We start from the raw sequence: 19844 nt of genomic DNA on the forward strand, positions 1-19844 counted from the left end.
CCTCACCTGGTGTCTCAGACCTAGTCTTGATGTGAGAAGACCAACAGTGATAGGAGATCTTCATGCTCTACTCGGAGGGGCACCTATGATAAGTAAGGTCAACTTTAATGTCAACACAAACTAATATCCACATTTAGTGTTCATCTTTTCTGCTTTTTCTGTTCCTGCAGATATGATTTTCAAACATCAGGGCACTGGGCAGTTTAGGGATGCTTCTGTAGAAAGGGTTATGGACTTTCTCACTCACTGAGATCCCAAAGGTGTGTGTTCTTTAGAAGTTCAGTCTAGCACATCCTTTTATTGCCCCAAGAAGTCTTGAAATGAAAACATAATTACATGTGTCATTCCCGGCAAGCCCCACCAGTTGTCTCTATTAGGTTCTTAGAGTCTGCATGGAGCTTTTTGTAAGAGCTACACATCCTCTGTTTTAAGCCAGCTCAGTGCAAAAAGATGGCTCCTTTAAAATTGTATTCAATGCACATATTTCCGAAACATTAATTGAAACGTGCTGTTGATAAAACTGAGAAACGAAAATCTCAGAGAGATGTTCATTGAGAGATGAGCCTGAGAGGAAAGTCTACTTGGTCATAAGGTACATTTCAAAGATAGTGCCACCATTGAATCCCACCCCGCTTGCCATCCTTACAAAGTAGGTTTTGAGATATTCTCTCCACTGAAATCTGATTAACTCCACAGAAATGAAGCATTGCTCATTCATTTGTTCAAATGACATTCACAGGCAAATTATGAAAGGTTTCTCTCCAGTTCTTTTAGGATCTTTGGATGCCAATCACTGTGTTCTGAGGAACCCAGGCTACTCACAGAAATTCTGCATATAGATTCCAGCTATAGTCCTTCCTGAGGTCCCAATTGAGAACAAGATCAAGTACACCATGTGAGCAATAGAGCTGTCATATAATGCCAGCCTTAGACTCGGAGCCACCTTAGCTGCTATCCCTTAGTGAAGACAAAGCTTAAACAGATCTATGGACAAAATGAGTATCATTGGTCATGTAAGCCATTAAGCCTTTAACTAATTTCTTACTAAGCACAATGACAAGAATGGTATTTAAAACAAAAACAAAAACAAAAAAGCCTTCTAGACTTCAAACAACTCAAGTCAATTCAAGGAGATGGGCATATTCACAAATGACCATTAGATGGCAAGAAATAACTCAAGAATCTTGAGAAAACCATAAGCAGAAAATAAATGTATATGATACATGGACACAGAGACAAACAGAATGCATAAGGCAAGATAAAGGAAAAGTCTAAATAATGCTATAAGTTCCCTAAAAGGGCAACATGCAACAAAGAGACTGTCTCTCTGTGCCTCTATGTTTATGTCTATGTAAAACTAATGTCTCCAGGGATCGTTTAAATTAAATTACTATAGAAATACTTGAGACAATAATAAGTGCATAATAAATGTTAGTATAAATCCTTGAGCAACCCAAAGGTACAGACTATTAGCACGATGTGGACAGAATCAGACTTACTTTAGAAAGAAAGACATCCCTTTGCCTCTTTAGAGCAAAGATCTAAAAACCAACACCATCCGTAGATGCCCTGGCAAAGGGAGGCACGTTAAGGTTTTGAAAACAATATGCTAACTTCTGCATTTTCCAAATGCCAGAAGACCACTGTGAGTAGTACACTTAGCCACCCTTCCCACTTCCCTAGCTTGCTTCTCTTTCTTCACTGTTTTCATTGGGTGTGACAACGTTGTCTGCGTATTACAGATGACTGCTCAACCACAAACCAAGGAGTTCCGTGCTTACAATAGCTGTGCCCCTAATGCTTACCTTTCCCCAAGTTTTAAAAAGGCTCAGTATTGTTTCGAGTGTGTCAAAAGAGCACAGATATTCTCATTTCTTCCTACGTGTAATTTTCCCCAGTCAAATTCTATAGTGTGGGAAAGGTCACTTATATGACAGAGTGGGGTCATTTATCTTCTTACCCAAAGTATCTTCTGTTTCGTGCAAATTTTGTTAAAAAAAAAAACGAAAACAAACAAAGAAAAAAACCCATATTCTGTCTAGAAATATAAAGCATTGGAGTTTAAGGGAGAACAAAATGGGAGTTACTCAGGACATTCCCCAATATGAGAGTGAAACCATGGTAACTGCATCACCAGTTGAGTTTCATGATTTTGGGGTCAGTATCATCACATCAGTGCTTGTACACTCAAAGAGTGAAGTTCTTCTGTGACTCCAGCTTCTGTTGTTTCCTGTTTGATGTAACCTACCCATGTAGCTAAGAAACATATGCAATGTTATTTTGGTTCTCTCAGAGTAGTTTGGCTTGACTTTGGGCCTTGTGACCCAAGTGTTTTATCTCATGCAAATTTATCTGTGCTTCATTGTCTAACCCATACCAACTCCTGAGCTATAAAATAATTATTGTCACAATAAATGTTTTCATGTGAAAATATTGTAAAGGACAGAGGAGTTGTGCAGAGTGTGGTCAAGGCATTGCTCTCTGAATTTCATTAGTGTAGCTACTGAAATCCCTTTTGGTATATAATGGAGGTGATATTAAATAAACAAAAAGATTTACTAATAACAAAATCTCCCTGGCCTGTCTCTGTGTGGTGAATATAATTTAACGTGTATGGGAATTGCAAGAACTATGGAGAGGGCCATGCAAATTACACACTCAACATTCTCAATGACACAGGGGAATGATTGCATAGGGGCGTGAAGAGTCCTTAATTAGCCCTATATGGAGTTATTGAAGGAGGGAAATCACCTACAAGGAGTCTGTGACACTTGGAAAGCAGTTAATTTCATCAGTAGATAAACTGTTCATAGAATTTGAATGATACACCATCAGACCCAGTCTTCCCAGTCATTTTCTTCTCATTTGGAAGAGGAAACCATGCCAGGAAACAGAGAGTCAACTACCGTGATATCCTTGAAGTACCATTTAATCACAGGGCATCAGTTCAAGGCTACTTCAACAGGAAGGCCACCAAGTGTGGCACTACTTTAGTAAATGGAGAAATGAAGCCCCCATGGCCTGCACTGTGATTAAACACCTCCTGTGGTCTAAGCCTCTAGATCACCAGGGTGTTACCACTGCCTCTTCTCTTCCATAACTAGAGACAACCCACATCCTGCCCTAACTTCAGCCCATCCTGCAAGCTTCCTGAGGCAGGGGGACTGTAAATGCTACAGATTGTCAGCAAGATAATAGAAATATAAGATATAGATAGATAGATAGATAGATAGATAGATAGATAGATAGATAGATAGATAGATAGATAGATAGACATAGACATAGACATAGACATAGACATAGACATAGACATAGACATAGACATAGACATAGACATAGACATAGATATATACCCATTGTTTGCCAAAATTTGGCTTGGTTGCTCTGGGTGATATCTGTTCTGTGATCTGAGTGTTTCTGGGATGCATCCATCCAGTGAATCCCATGGAGGAAGGCCTAGAAGCAGAGTGCCTCTCAGTTTTAAACCCTTCTCCTTCCCGTTCTAGATCAAAGGAATGTCCCCTGACTACTCTTTCCAAAAGGCACCCTGAAGCGTCCTTATATGCTATGTTGTCATAGCACAGTTTTCCTACCATGATAGGTTGGCTCTCTGGTTGTCTATTTATCCTAGACTTCTATTCTTTGAGGCTTGAAAAAAAAAATCCTTTTGTTGGTTTTCACTCTTAACCCTCTCTAAACAGAGAATCCAGCAGTGGTTGCTTGTTCTCCCTAGCTCTCAAGTCCTCTGACCCTCTCTGTTAAATGAATATATGAAAGCTAGAGGGAATGGGGCAGTACACACGTCAGAAATCAATGGCAGTATGAATTGCCAAAAGGTAAAAGACAGGTAGAAGCTATGGTAAAAGAGTACATGAGACCGATACAGCTCCCGGCTTCTGCATACTTCATGGCTCCAGAAAGACCCAAGTCTACCTAATCATGTGCCAGTTTTAACTAACATTTTCTTCATGCTGACAGTAACTTTGAAATTTATAAAACTACAACCAAAACTCCAGTAGGGCTATGCCCTGATGACCACTCTGAGGGATGTGATGCTCCCAGAAATAAACACAACCCCATTTTGCATGTGAAAACTTGGCATTTGTGGTAATTTTATGGTGACAGCCAAAACTGCCTTCGGAGAGAAGGGGATGAGAGAAGAAGGGAGTGGAGGAGTGTGAAGCCATAGGCATTTTCTCTTTGGCTTAGCACAGCCAAGCAGAGCGATGTGTGTGCCTGATGATTAATGCCCTGGGACTCAATGACAGCTTGCTTGCATGGGCCAACTTCTCTTCCTGAGTGGGGGACCCAACGGTCTCAGAAGACTGAGTGGAAAGAAATTGTTCTTTCTGTAAAAATAAATCAGTGATGACTCAGTGGAAAATAGAATTTAAACACTTTGTTCCTGTACAAGTTTATCGGGTGTAAATAACTGTCTACGTTTTCATTTTCAAATATGTGTCGATGTCTTCTAAAAAGAAAATGAAAGAAAACACCATGCTTCTCCATGTGACCTATTTAAGCACTCGCTCACTGTTGGCCTTTGTGCTTTCAGTGGTGGCAAGCAGGTTCTTATAAAGGAACAGGATTGTGCCCCAGAGTGATGTGAAAAGATAAGGACAAACCAAAGGTAGAAACTTCAGTGTGTTGATCATGGATGTGTTCCTTTTTTGAAATTTTTTATTATATATTTCTTTACTTACATTTCAAAGGTTATTCCACTTCCTGGTTTCCTGTCTGTAAGCCCCCATTCCCTCCCCTCCCCCTCCCCAAAACAGGTATTCCCCCTCTAAATCCCCCCTTATTGCCCTCCCCCATATTCCCCTGCACTGGGGTCCAACATTGACAGGACCAAGGGCTTCCCCTTCCCCTGGTGCCCCAACAAGGCTATTCTCTGCTACATATGCAGTTGGAGCCCTGAGTCAGTCCATGTATAGTCTTTCGGTAGTGGTTTAGTCCCTGGAAGCTCTGGTTGGTTGGCATTGTTGTTTTTTATGGGGTTGCAAGCTCCTTCAACTCTTTCAATTCTTCCTCTAATTCCCCTAAATGGGGTCCTCTTTTCAGTTCAGTGGTTTGCTGCTAGCACTGACCTCTGTATTGGTCATACTCGGGATGTGTCTCTCAGGAGAGATCTATATCCAGTCCCTAAAAGCATGCATTTTTTAGCATCATCCATCTTATCTAGTTTTGGTGGCTGTATATATATATATATGGGCCACATGTGGGGCAGGCTCTGAATGGCTGTTCCTTGAGTCAGAGCTCTAAACTTTACTTCCATATTCCCTCCTATGGATATTTTTTCCCCTTATAAGAAGGAGTGGGAGCATCTGCATTTTGGTCATCCTTCTTGAGCTTCCTGTGGTCTGCAGATTGCATCTTGGGTAATTTGAGCTTTATGGCTAATATCCATTTATCAATGAGTGCATACCAAGTGTGTTTTTCTGTAATTGAGTAACCTCACTCAGGATGATATTTTCTAGTTCATTCCATTTCCCTATGAATTTCATGAAGTCATTGTTTTTGATAGCTGAGTAGTACTCCATTGTGTAGATGTACCACATTTTTTTAATCCATTCCTCTGTGGAAGGGCATCTGGGACCTATCCAGCTTCTGGCTATTATAAATAAGGCTGCTATGAATATTGTGGAGCATGTGTCTTTGTTGTATGTTGGAGCATCTTTTGGGTATATGCCCAAGAGAGGTATAGCTGGGTCCTCAGGTAGTGTAATATCCAATTTTCTGATGAATCTCTAGACTGATTTCCAGAGTGGTTGTACCAGTCTGCAGTCCCACCAACAATGGAGGAGTGTTCCTCTTTCTCCACATCCTTGCCAGCATCTGTTGTCACCTGAGTATTTTATCTTAGCCATTCTGACTGGTGTGAGGTGGAATCTCAGGGTTGTTTTGATTTGCATATCCCTAATGACTAAGGATGTTGAACATTTCTTTAGGTATTTTTTGGCCATTCGATAATCCTCAGCTGAGAATGTTTTGTTTAGCTCTGTATGCCATTTTTAATAGGGTTATTTGGCTCTCTTGGAGTCCAACTTCTTGAGTTCTTTCTATATTGTTGATATTACCCCTCTATCAGATGTAGGATTGGTAAAGATCTTTTCCCAATTTGTTGGTTTTGTCCTAACAACAGTGTCTTTTGCTTTACAAAAGCTTTGCAGTTTTATGAGGTCCCATTTGTCAATTCTTGATCTTAGAGCATAAGCCATTGGTGTTTTGTTCAGGAAATTTTCTCCAGTGCCCATGTGTTCGAGATTCTTTCATACTTTTCTTCTATTAGTTTGAGTGTATCTGGTTTGATGTGGAGGTCCTTGATCCACTTGGACTTAAGCTTTGTACAGGGTGATAAGCATGGATCGATTTGCATTCTTCTACATGCTGACCTACAGTTGAACCAGCACCATTTGTTGAAAATGCTATCTTTCTTCCATTGGATGGGTTTAGCTCCTTTGTCAAAGATTAAGTGATTATAGGTGTGCAGGTTCATTTCTAGTCTTCAATTCTGTTCCACTGTTCTACCTGCCTGCCTCTGTACCAATACCATACAGTTTTTATGACTATTGATCTGTAATACTGCTTGAAGTCAGGGATGGTGATTCCCCCAGAAGTTCTTTTATTGTTGAGTATAGTTTTTTCTATCCTGGGATTTTTTTTTATTCCAAATGAATTTGCAAATTGCTCTTTCTATCTCTATAAAGAAATGAGTAGGAATTTTGATGGAGATTGCATTGAATCTGTAGATTGCTTTTGGCAAAATGGCTATCTTTACTATATTAATCCTGCCAATCCATGAACATGGAAGATCTTTCAGTCTTCTGAGATCTTCCTCAATTTCTTTCTTCAGAGATTTGAAGTCTTGTCATACAGATCTTTCACTTGCTTGGTTAAAGTCACACCAAGATATTTTATATTATTTGGGACTATTGTGAAGGGTGTCATTTCCTTAATTTCTTTCTCAGCCTGTTTATCCTTTGTGTAGAGGAAGGCTATTGATTTGTTTGAGTTAATTTTATACCCTGACACTTTGCTGAAGTTGTTTATCAGGTTTAGTAGTTGTCTGGTGGAACTTTTGGGGTTGCTTAAGTATACTATCATATCATCTGCGAATAGTGATATTTTGCTTTCTTCCCATACAATTTGTATCCCTTTGACCTCCTTTCACTGTCTGTTTGCTCTGACTAAGACTTCAAGAACTATATTGAATAAGTAGGAAGAGAGTGAGCTGCCTTCTCTAGTCCCTGATTTTAGTGGCATTGCTTCAAGTTGCTTTCCATTTAATTTGATGTTAGCTACTGGTTTACTATGTTTAGATATGGGCCTTGAATTCCTGATCTTTCCAGGACTTTTATCATGAAGGGGTGTTGAATTTTGTCAAATGCTTTCTCAGCATCTAATGAAATGACCATGTGATTCTTATCTTAGAGTTTGTTTATATAGTGGATTACATTGACGGACTTTCATATATTTAACCATCCCTGTATCCCTGGGATGAAGCCTACTTGATCATGATAGATGATCATTTTGATGTGTTCTTGGATTCGGTTTGCAAGAATTTTATTGAGTATTTTTACATCAATATTCATAAGGGAAATTGGTCTGAAGTTCTCTTTCTTTGTTGGGTCTTTGTGTGGTTTTGGTAGAAGAGTAATTGTGGCTTCATAGAAGGAATTCGGTAGCATTCCATCTGTTTCAATTTGGTGGAATAGTTTGAATAGTATTGGCATGAGGTCTTCTATGAAGGTCTGATAGAATTCTGCACTGAACCCATCTAGACCTGGGCTCTTTTGGTTGGGAGACTTTTAATAACTGCTTCTATTTCTTTAGGAGTTATGGGGTTGTTTAGATGATTTATTTGTTCCTGATTTAACTTTGGTACCTGGTATATGTCTAGAAAATTGTCCATTTTCTCCAGATTATCCAGTTTTGTTGAATATAGGCTTTTGTAGTAAGATCTGATGATTTTTTGAATTTCCTGTAGTTTTGTTGTTATGTCTCCCTTTTCATTTCTGATCTTGTTAATTTGCACACACTCTCTGTGACCTCTGGTTAGTCTGGTTAAGGGTTCATCTACCTTGTTTATTTTCTCAAAGAACCAGCTCCTGCTTGTGTTGATTCTTTATATAGTACTTTTCATTTCTATTTGATTGATTTCAGCTCTGAGTTTGATTATTTCCTGCCTTCTACTCCTCTTGGGTTTCTTTATTTCTTTTTGTTCTAGAGGTTTTAGGTGTGCTGTCAAGCTCCTGACATATGCTCTCTCCTGTTTCTTTTTGCAGGCACTCAGAGCTGAGTTTTCCTCTTAGTACCACTTTCATTGTGTCCCATAAGTTTGGGAATGTTGTATCTTCATTTTCATTAAATTCTAAGAAGTCTTTAATTTCTTCTTTTATTTCTTCCTTGACCAAGTTGTCATTGAGTAGAGCATTGTTCACCTTCCATGTATATGTCAGCTTTCTGTCATTATTGTTGTTATTGAAGACCAGTCTTAGTGCATGGTGATCTGATAGGATGCATGAGATTATTTCTATCTTCCTGTATCTGTTGAGGCCTGTTTTGTGACCAATTATATGGTCAATTTTGGAGAAGGTTCCATGGGGTGCTGAGAAGAAGGTATATCCTTTTGTTTTAGGATGGAATGTTCTATAAATATCTGTTAAATCCAATTGGTTCATAACTTCTGTTAGTTTCTCTACATGTCTGTTTAATTTCTGTTTCCATGATCTGTCCAGTCATGAGAGTGGGGTGTTGGAATCTCCTACTATTATCACGTGAGGTGTAATGTGTGCTTTGAGCTTTAGTAAGGTTTCTTTTATGAATGTAGGTGCCCTTGCATTTGGAGCATAGATATTTAGGATGGAGAGTTCATCTTGGTGGATTTTTCCTTTGATGAATATGAAGTGTCCTTCCTTATCTTTTTTAATTACTCTTGGTTGAAAGTCAATTTTATTTGATTTTACAATGGCAACTCCAGCTTGTTTCTTCAGGCCATTTGCTTGGAAAACTGTTTTCCAGTCCTTACTCTGAGGCAGTGTCTGTCTTTGTCTCTGAAGTGTGTTTCCTGCATGCAGCAAAATGCTATGTCCTCTTTCCTTATCCAGTCTGTTGGTCTATGTCTTTTTATTGGGGAATTGAGTCTGTTGATGTTGAGAGATATTAAGGAATAGTGATTGTCGCTTCCTGTTATTTTTGTTGTTAGAGGTGGAATTATGTTTGCTTGTCTCTCTTTTGATTTCATTGCAAGGAAATTCTATTCTTGCTTTCTGTATGGTATACTTTCTCTCCTTGTGTTGGAGTTTTCCATCTATTATCCTTTGTAGGGCTGGATTTGTAGAAAGATATTGCATAAATTTGGTTCTGTCATGGAATATCTTGGTTTCTCCATCTATGTTAAGTGAAAGTTTTGCTGGATACAGTAACTTGGGCTGGCATTTGTGTTCTCTTAGGGTCTGTAGACATCTGTCCAGGATCGTCTGGTTTTCATAATCTCTGGTGAGCAGTCTGGTGTAATTCTGATAGGTCTGCCTTCATATGTCACTTGACCTTTTTCCTTACTGCTTTTAATATTCTTTCTTTGTTTTGTGCATTTGCTGTTTTAACTTTTTGTGACGGGAAGAATTTCTCTTCTGGTCCAATCTATTTGAAGTTCTGTAGGCTTCTTGTATGTTTATGGGCATCTCTTTCTTTAGGTTAGGGAAATTTTCTTCTATATTTTGTTGAATATATTTACTGGCCCCTTAAGTTGGGAGTCTTCACTTTCTTCTGTACCTATTATCCTTAAGTTTGATCTTCTCATTGTGTTTTGAATTTCCTGTATGTTTTGGGCTAGGAGCTTTTAGCGTTTTACATTATCTTTCACAGTTGTGTCGATGTTTTCTATGAAGAAAGATTCTCTCTTCTATCTCTTGTATTCTGTTGGTGATGCTTGTGTCTACGGCTCCTTGTGTCTTCCTTTGGTTTTCCATATCCAGGGTTGTCTCCCTCTGTGCTTTCTCTATTGTTTCTATTTCCATTTTCAATTTCTTCAACTGTTTGGTTGTGTTTTCCTGTAATTATTTCAGTGATTTTTGTGTTTCCTCTCTAAGGGCTTCTACTTGTTTACTTGTGCTTCCCTGCATTTCTCTAAGGGCATTCTTTATGTCTTTCTTAAAGTCCTCCATCATTATCAAAACAGGTGATTTCAAATCTAAATCTTGCTTTTCTGGTGTGTTTGGATATCCAGTTTTGGTGGGAGAACTGGGCTCTGATGATGCCAAGTAGTCTTGATTTCTGTTGATTAGATTCCTGAACTTTCCTCTAGCCATTGGGTTGTCTCTGGTGTTCGCTTGTCTTGCTGTTTCTGGGAGTGACATGGCCCTGCTGTAGGCCTCTTTGTCAGCACTCCTGTAGAACTGTTTTCCTGTTTTCTTTCAACCTTTCCTGAGAACAAGTGCTCTGTTCTCACCTGTAGCGGCGATCCTGGAGACTGTCTTCCAACTCTAGGCGCCGGCAGGAATCAAAGGGTCCTGCCCCTGATTGCTCATGTAGGTCCTTGCACCCAGCGGGCACAGTTGGCACTATTTGATTCCCTCTTGGGTCTGAGCTGTGAGCAGACGGTTGTCTCCTCTGAGTTCTCAGGAGTATCCACACTTCTGAGGTTCCAGCTCTCTCCCCCATGGGATTTGGGTGCAAAGAGCTATTTGGCCGGATCAGTTCAGTCCTGGGCACAGACCAGACCCACAGGTACTGGCAGCTGTCTGTTCCTATATCTCTCTGTCCAGAGGCACTGTGCAGTTTCCCCTAGGACCAGGATGTGGGTCGAGGTGTGCAGAGGTGGCAGTCTCTCCTGCGGCCTCTGGATGTCTGCACTCCGGGGCAGTCCACTCTCTTCCCCATGGGATTTGAGTGCAGGGAACTCAGATGCGTTCTAATAAGAACATGTATATAAGGACCTGACTCTGGGGAGGTTTGCTGAGAACCAGATAAGCAGGTGAAGGTAAAAATAAAGACCATATATTCTCCTAGGTGTGGAGCAAGGCCTACAGACAAGAAGAAGTGAACGCATCTATGCTCCTGGGGAAAGAAATGTTTGAACCAAAGAGGTGGGCCTCCGCAGTCCTGTAAGATGTTTTAGAAAATCCAACCAATAGTAAAGCTGTAAACCTCCGAACATCTAGACTATGGAAAGTAAGGCAACAGCAAATGGGCAAATTCCATTTGCTTTTGTGCTTACCCCAGCCCATAATTTATAATTTAGCATAAATGAGATACTTTGTCAATAGCAAAAACAAAAAGGAAATGCTAGACTAAGTCCCAAAACTCGTTCCTATGAAAACATCTAATCTAAAGTTTTTCAGAGACAAAGTTGAATGTTTATATAATCAATTAAAACCATGTTTGTCTGAGAACTAAATTGTTTTAGAATCACTATATCTTTTCTCAACATACTCCCAACACAGAGAGCGCTGGTCATTCCTTCAGTCATGCTGTGTGCTGGTCATTCCTGCAGTGATGCTGAACGCAGCCTTGTGCTGGTCATTTCTACAGTCATACTGTGTGCTGGTCCTTCCTGTAGTGATACTGAGTACAGCCTTGTGCTGGTCATTTCTACAGTCATACTGTGTGCTGGCCCATCTTGTAGTGATACTGAGTGCAACCTTGTGATGGTCATTTCTATAGTCATACTGTGTGCTGGTCATATCTGCAGTGACGCTGTGTGCAGCCCTGTGTTGGAAATTTCTGCAGTCATACTGTGTGTTGGTCATACCTGCAGTCATTCTGTGTGCTTCCCTGCTTTAAGCAGCTAGTCAACGTTTTGAGGAACTTATTTGCTCTAATACCTGCATAGCTCTGACTTGGCTTCAGATATGTGATTGCTTGCTGCGCGTCTCACCATGCCTGCCAATCTGACCTTTCTTCTCTATCTAACTCACTACCCCATTTCTCCTCCCCTGCCCTTATCGTAAATAAGCCCTACCTTCTGTGGTTGCCTCTGTGTTTGCTACAAACAATTTGCAAAATACACGAGACCCCGCCCTCACTCTGTCTAACTCACCAGCTTGAATTTCAGGTTGCTTCTGGTTCTCCTAACCTACTTTAAAAGCCAACTCAAGTTATGAACCCAGAAGACATTTTCTAAGAAAATGGAATTCCAGGGGCTGCCTTTTTTTTTTTTTCTGAGTAACAGTCATTGAAGAATTACATCACTCAGAACGGTTAAATGTGATGTACAGTTCTTCGTAAAATGGAAGGTACAGTGTGCTTTCTGTCTAGGATCAGGTTTCCAGGAAGGGATGGGCTCTCTGCACCTTCTGAGCTCCTGCCCAGTCACCTCAGAATGAAATACAGGCAAAACTGGGTGTAGTGGTGGTCATACATATTTAATCCCAGCACCCAAGGTGCAGAGGCAGATGGATCTCTGTGAGTGCAAAGTCTGTGTGGTCTACACACTGAGACACCATCGCCAACAAACGAAAAAGTAAATAAAATATCGGCAAACAGAAGAGGATCAAATAATACCTATGATTTTATAGTCAACCTCTGTCCAAGGAGTGGAGTCCTATAACATCATTCTGTCCCACACAAATGATGAAGTCTGATATGTCTGGCTAACTATAATAGTATTATTTATATCAAATAAGTTTTAGTATATTTTTAAGACAGACAGACTTACAAAAAGATGATGAGTGGAAAGTTCAGAGAGCTCTCATGTGTTCAATCACCGTTGGCAGACGGCCTCTGCCATTACCAGCATCCTGCATCACAATGATGTAGAGGTTACACCTGACACACTCTCCTCACTCCAATTCCAGAGTTCACATTACCCCTCACTCCTGCTGTTCCATATTCTACGGATTTGACAAATAAATAATTGTGAACAATCAGCATTGTAGCATTGTACAAAATGATTTCACTACTCTAAAAGTCCTAAGTTCTATCTCATTGATCTCTGTCTCCTGCCTAACCCCTGATCTTTACTGTGCCTGAGTATTGTCTCTACCACAATGTCATATTGCTCTCTCTCTGTGTGTGTGTGTGTGTGTGTGTGTGTGTAAAACCTTTTGATATTGTCTCATTTTATCTAGTAATATGCTGTTAAGTCTCCTCTGTATTTTCTCACCCCAATAAAAATTGCTGTTTTTTTCATCTCTAAATAATATGTCCCTGAATGTGTCTATCATTTGTCTATCCATTCACTTGCTCAAGGATAGTCTAGTCTCTTCTGTGTTTTCCAATTCTGAACGAACTCCTCAAACATGCACACACATGTGTCAGTGTGTGGAAGGCATGATTTTCAACTGATTTGGAAAACACCAAGCAACAAGTTGCCAGATTTTATACTGAGACTATATCCAGTTTTGCAAGAAGCTGCCAGACTCCTCCAATGTGGCTGTGCTATTCTGAGTTGTCCCCAGTAATCTATGAAGGTTTCTGTTGTTCTAACTCACTGCATAAGGATGTTTTGGATCAGTGTTTTGGGATTATACAACTGGGGGGGGGGCATAGTGTTTAAAGACAATTGTGGGATGTTGAGTGTTTCCCATTAATCTCTTGTTGGGGGATGTGTTTTTCATCCTCTGGGATACCAAATTATATTCTTATAATTGAGTTCTATGAGTTCTCAGAGTAGATTTCAACTTGTAAACTGACTTTTCCCTCCTTTTTTATTTTAGGAACAGGTTCTCACTATGTAGCCCAGGCATGGTTCAACATTTAAATTCTCCTGATTCTGGGTCCACATGTTAGGAGTACAGACAGGCACACCCATATTTATCTGCCTTGTCCTTCTCTTGACAGTGTCTTATAAAGATCAGAAAGGTTCAATTTTATATCAGTCAATACCCCCTACCCAACCCAGTTCATAAATTCACTTGGGCACACAGACTCCTGATATCAAGATTAAAATAATGGACAAATGGGAGCACCTGAAGAAAGGCACCTTCTACAAAGCTTACCGAAGGACAGACCAATGGCTCTTCTGCTCTCAACTACCACCCCAAACTGTGCTAGTCAAGTCTAAAAGAAGACTGAGAAAGAAAGAACAAGGCAGCCTCAGTGCAGACAGGAAGGAAGTGCTGCTCAAGGTTTCCATCTGCTCCTAAGGGCAAACCTCTTACCACCGAGCCAATAAGAAAAGCATTCTTAAACCTGTAAGAGAAAAAGCCAGTCCTGGCTTCCACATAGGCACCTAAAATAGCCTGGGCAATCCTCCTTCACATCTCTGAGGGAAGAAAAAGACTTGGGAAGGAGAGCCCTGAGCTAACCACATATTTGTATTCCAGATGGTGTGCACACCGCTGCCTTCCACCCAGAAGCTTGTGTTTGACTCACAACTTTTGAGTGGATACCTTTAAATGGGCTGAGATTCAAACTTTCATAATAGTGAATTGTGTGTGTTTCTGTTTTTTATAGAAATACAACACTTCAAGTATCTGCTCAAGGTAAAGATAAACTTGGCAAAATTTAAATGATTGGAAAAGAAGACATTACCTCCAATACCTGTACTCCTAGCAAGTTGACTATTTAATACACTTCTTAATAAAAGTAGAAACAACATGATATATCCATCCCTTCAACTGAAGAATCACAAGTGAAAATGGAATCAGTCCCTTAGCTATTAACATCATATAACATATGATCATATTAACAGGTCTGGGATGATAAGATGAAGCAGAAATTCTAAATCAAAAATCAAGCTGTGTAGAATTAACAATGATTGGGCTCAGAACAGCAGACTTGCAGTGCACAGGTTATAGAAATAGGAGTGAAAACAGGTTATAGAATAAGAAAGCAATGGATTCAAGTTGACTCTAATTTGAGTCAGAGAGGAAAAATAAACATATATATTAATATATATGTGTACATACTACTGTACATTAATACACATATATTCAAATGAGCTCAATAATATGATTCATAGCACAGCAATACTCTGGCAAACCCCAATGATGTCTAATCCTAAGGCAGGTTTCTGATTTTCTAGGCGGGATTTGGCATGAGGAAATGTACTGCCTAGAAGTTTACAGCTTTGCATCTAACAGGGCTGGGGTGTAAGGAGTGGGGACGCAGGGTGATTGAAGAGCACTGTCTAGATTTTCAAATGCTCTCAGAAATACTATAAGCTAAGAACACAATATGGTATGATCGCATAAACTTGTTTTTACTAATGAAGTTAACTGAGGCAAACAGCAATGGCATTGTCTTGTTTATCCATCACTATAGACCATGAACAGGGAGTCAAACCTAGATAGAATTTCTACTTTACTGCCTTTTCATTATATTTTCAGGCTCTACAAGACAGGAGTTCAAAATGGTGGCTACTGTTGAATCCCTTTTTTTCTTCATGACTTCATGATTTTGTAAAAATAAGAATATACTAGTAATATCCAGAGATAAAGTAGAACTGGCAATGCGCTGTCTAAGAACTATATTTAAGTCAAAAAAATTTGTTTGCGGAGAAAGAAACTAAAAAATTAATGATTCAAATAGAATTTCTTAAAATAGCTAGCTAGTAGTTCAAAAACTATTCTGTCAGGGGTAAAAAATAAAATAAGATGTTGAATATTACCAAATATGCCATGTTGCAGTAGCTGGAGATTGGAAGAGACCAAAGATTAATCTGAGTGATGAGAAGCTAAGACAGTATGACACTTCACCCCATCGTCCTCCGGGTTCTGCATGTATCAGTTTGTTGGGGTCCTGTTCAGATCTTATGAGTTCCCCCAATTCCATTTTAAGAAGAGCACGTGAGATATATCAGTGTTGTTTGTTTTACTTCCAGATCTGCGATTTGGAGAGAGACGTGGGACCAGGCGTTTGGGAGGTGGCCAACTGGTTCCTTACACCCTCCTGTGCACAGCACTTCCATAGTACTTAACTTGATCCCTGTACCCTTCTTTATTTTACCTCGTTTCTCTCCATGCATCGCCTCCATCCATGGTGAGTGGTAAGTGTGAAGAAATCACAGAATCAGACGCATTGCACTTTTAGTGGCTCTCATAATGATCTTCCCAGGGAAAGTCAATTGAACTATTGACTGACACGCCATTGTGGGATCAATTATAATCGTAATTATTGGTCCTGTCTTGGTTACTCACTATTAGTCTTAGAGGGGAGAGGGAGGTGGCATGTAGCAGTGAGGAAATGTGCCGCCTATCTAAATCATGGTTTGTAGCAGAACTAACCCAGGACCTCAAGTGTGCTAAACAAGCATGCCAACACTGACCTACATCCCCGCTGCCCAGTGTAAGCCCAACCAGCACACATTGACCTTTGACCCCCGTGACCTAAGACCTAGTCCCCCAGTTGTTGTTAGCGTCCCTGTTGGTGACATTTTCCTGCCACACAGGATACACCTGACATTCCTCCTCTAACATGTGATGGCTAGAGAATCTATGGAACTTTCTTTCGAAGCAAGGCTGTCTGAGTCATGGTCATTCATTTCCAGTTCTCTGGCAGCAAGAGCAAGATGATCAGCAAGGGCAGACCAGCCTGTATTATTGAATGAGAGTCTGTCTCAGACAAATGAAACTAAAGAGTGCGGAGAGGCAGCTCAGTGTATAAAGTAATCACTGTGCAAGTATAAGGACCTGAGTTCTGATCCCAATAATTATATAACACTGGCCCCAGTGCTAGGGCACAGACACAGGTGGATCCCCAGAGCTCACTGGCCTTAGGGCAGCCTATCCAAAATGGAAAGTCCGGGTTTAGTTCAAGACCTTGTCTCAAAAACAATAACATGAAGAAGTCTTTGAGAAAGACATTCCCACATAAACCTTTTACCTCCATGTGTTTCTATATATGTAAGTACATCCAGACACATGTCAATGTGCATGAGTACACACACACACACACACACACACACACAGAGAGAGAGAGAGAGAGAGAGAGAGAGAGAGAACAATGAAAAAGAGGCACATTTTCTCTAATGCCTATATCCATTACAAAATATTCTCCAAAGCATAAATCCTCCACCTCAGACTTGAATACTCAGAATTACCAGGGCTGAATCTCAGCCCTATGCTTATTTAAATGCTCTCCAGGAGCCTACATCAAAGTTTGAGATCCACTGTGGTGTGTCTTCTAAGACAGCCAAGAGTACTTACCAAAGGCTCTCTAGACACAATGGCCTGACCCCTGGTGGTCTAACCCTAAAGTGTAATGCAGACACAACAGGGCTTAAGGGAATACTTTGTGTCTGGCTCAAAGCTCACCTTTTAGCTGACTTGATTGTCAGTTGTTCCTGCCTAAGCTCTGACCACCTCAGTCAGAAATTCACAGGCTTGTTCTTTTAGCAGCCACAAAAGTGATAGTCTGTCAATTAAAATGTTTAATTATCTGCTCCTTACAGATGATACAGAGCTGAAAGAACAAGAAACATCAATTTACACACATACATACATACATACATACATACATACATACATACATACATCTGCACATATGCACACAGAGTAAATTACCACTAGTTGCCTTGTGCTGTCTAAATCATCAGAATGTCATGTTGGCAGTCTAGTGTGTAGTCAGTTTAAATGTGAGTTTATATCGGCTTTCTAGACCTGTCTCTTATCCTTGCCCTTCTTGCAATGATGCTACAGTCTTGACCTCATTATACCTTTCTGACAATAGTAAAAAAATTATCTACGTGTCACAAGCTCAGCATTCCCTTGATGGAAAATAAATCCACCAGCAAATCCACTGGCCATATGTTATTACATTTATACATATGTGTATATGTGTTCAGATATATAAACAGATTCTTCAAATAAAGTGTAGAAGTCCAAAATATTTAAAAAAGAAACCCAAAGATATAATCACCTTACTCATTAAACACATGAATGAAAGAAACTCAAGCAATAATTTATTTATTTTCATATACAACAGTTGGTTAAAATGTGTTCCCTTTCTACCCTCCCTCAAGTCAACTAGAGTAATGCACGATGAAAATCAACCCCCATTTTCCCCACTCAAACTTACCATAGGGCTGCGGCCGGCAAACGTCAGTGAGAACATCTCCTGCTCTCCAAGCCAGAGCAAATGAGGTCTTGTATGCTCCACTCATGGGAGTTCGAAGCCCCCTGCAAAGCCACAAGACACTTAGAGACAGAAAAGCAAACACAAGCTGGCCCTAGAGGATCTCCCATCTATTTCTTTCAAACCAGACCCTGAAAGTTACACATAGACAGAAATAAATAAATAAATATAAAATTCAATGTTGCATATGAGAAGTCTCAGCCCTATCCAAAAGAGAAGTTCATTCACGGGTGAAACCAGGGGAGGGGGAAGAAAGCATTTCATATCTGGAGCCCCTCCCAATGAGGTGTTTTCCGTATGGCTTGCTTTTGTGTGGACTGCGAGTTTTTAGAATGCCAAAAGCTGAGTGTTATCCTCTAACTACAAATTTTGCTCAGCTTGTCTTTTTTTCAGTTATATAATTAACGCATCCGAGATAGAAGGAAGTTTCTGTCTATAATTTTTGTTTGAAAATCCGAAGCCCTATTTCTAGTTAACTTCCTAGCATTCCGTTATAGCCATGCATACCTGGGTTTTTCTTTGAAGCAGAACAGGCATGGTTTTTTGGGGGGTCTATCTCTTTAACAGAATACCATGTTGGGTTTTGCCCACATGACATTCATTTCGAGTCCCTAGAAACAGTTCTGAGGCAGCAAATGTGCCACATGGACAGCAGCTATGGTATAAATATGTATTATGGAAATTTTCCACCCACACAGAAAACCTCACGGTGTGCATTAGAAAACAAGTGGCCTCGGTGCAGAAAATAGGCGTTGTTGCTACCTTTAACGTAAGCTCTTCCACGGGAGCCATTCCATTTATTTGCAGCCTGCTAACTGTATGACTTTGAAAGCTTTATTGTGTGTGATTAATTGAAAGTTAATATGTTGTAACCTGCAAGCTAAAAAAAAAACTTGTTTGAATTTTTCACTCCAGTGGACGTCCATTCTCCATCGAAACCACAGCGTGCGCCCCTCAGACCGCTGTTTGCCTGTTTATTCACCACATTCCTAAACCTAAAGGCAGTGTGTTTGGAGACGGTGCCAAACGGGTTAGAAACCAGCCCAGCACCGGCGGTCCGCATGTGGACTTGAACACTGCTGTTTGCAATCATGAAACATGGAAAAGAAAAAAATACTACCAGAAATTATAATAGATATGTCTTGCCCATATAAGGGAAATCTGTCTTATGAGTATTTTATAACCGAACTATAAGCCCCACACTAGTCAAAGTATGTGTATAATCCACTTAAAATTCATAAACACAACTGCACCGTATATTCCAGGCTGTCCCTACACCTCTCAGTGCCATTACGGTAGAGTTTCATGCTGCCTCCTTGAACCGCGTGTGCCCCATAATTCCCCCGTGGCTGACCAGGCTCCTGAACCTGTCTTGACACCAATTACTCTAAGAAGAATTAAGACAGACCCTATTGTTACTTTCCCTGGAGTCCTTAAAGAACTCTGTTCAAAGCTCGTTCCATTCCCAGCCCTTCCCTACCTGTGCTGGAGCAGGCTAGAGAAGGCAGCAAAGACTGGAATAATGGGAGAGCCCAGCCTTGCATGGAGGGAGGGCACAGCCCTGGCATCTGAAGCTGGAAGAATTTAAGTACCTTGGCAAGCATGCCACCGTGCCAACAAAAACATTCTTTTTTCCAAGAAGTTCAAAGCACTTTGTAAACATTAACTCATGAGGCTAAGTAGTCATGAGGTAGCTGTTACTTGAATACACCCTTAAGATAACGACTGCAAGCCAAATCGTTAAAAAGGTCACACTATTGTTTCCTTACTTCTTAGTATTTATTGAACACCTACTGGGTGCCGAGTGCTGGAGGTAAATGGAC

The 19844-nt window shown here is 40.3% G+C and overlaps 1 protein-coding gene across 2 annotated transcripts in view; it reads right to left on the reverse strand.

Moving 5' to 3' along the window:
- The window catches only part of Cytip (cytohesin 1 interacting protein), a 70144-nt gene extending 50562 nt beyond the window's left edge, over positions 1 to 19582 (reverse strand). Inside the window, exons 1-2 of one of the 2 annotated variants that reach the window (XM_032903318.1) lie at positions 19502 to 19582; positions 17965 to 18065 (exon numbers count right to left, since the gene is read on the reverse strand). In XM_032903318.1, coding sequence (XP_032759209.1) covers positions 17965 to 18000 — 36 coding nt within the window. In that variant the 5' untranslated portion in view covers positions 18001 to 18065; positions 19502 to 19582. Of the gene's footprint in view, positions 1 to 17964; positions 18249 to 19501 lie in introns of those variants that run through there. The other variant, XM_032903319.1, reaches the window with a different exon arrangement.
- Positions 19583 to 19844: the final 262 nt, after the last annotated feature.

Source organism: Rattus rattus, chromosome 5 (genome assembly GCF_011064425.1).
Source record: "Rattus rattus isolate New Zealand chromosome 5, Rrattus_CSIRO_v1, whole genome shotgun sequence".
Taxonomy (NCBI): domain Eukaryota; kingdom Metazoa; phylum Chordata; class Mammalia; order Rodentia; family Muridae; genus Rattus; species Rattus rattus.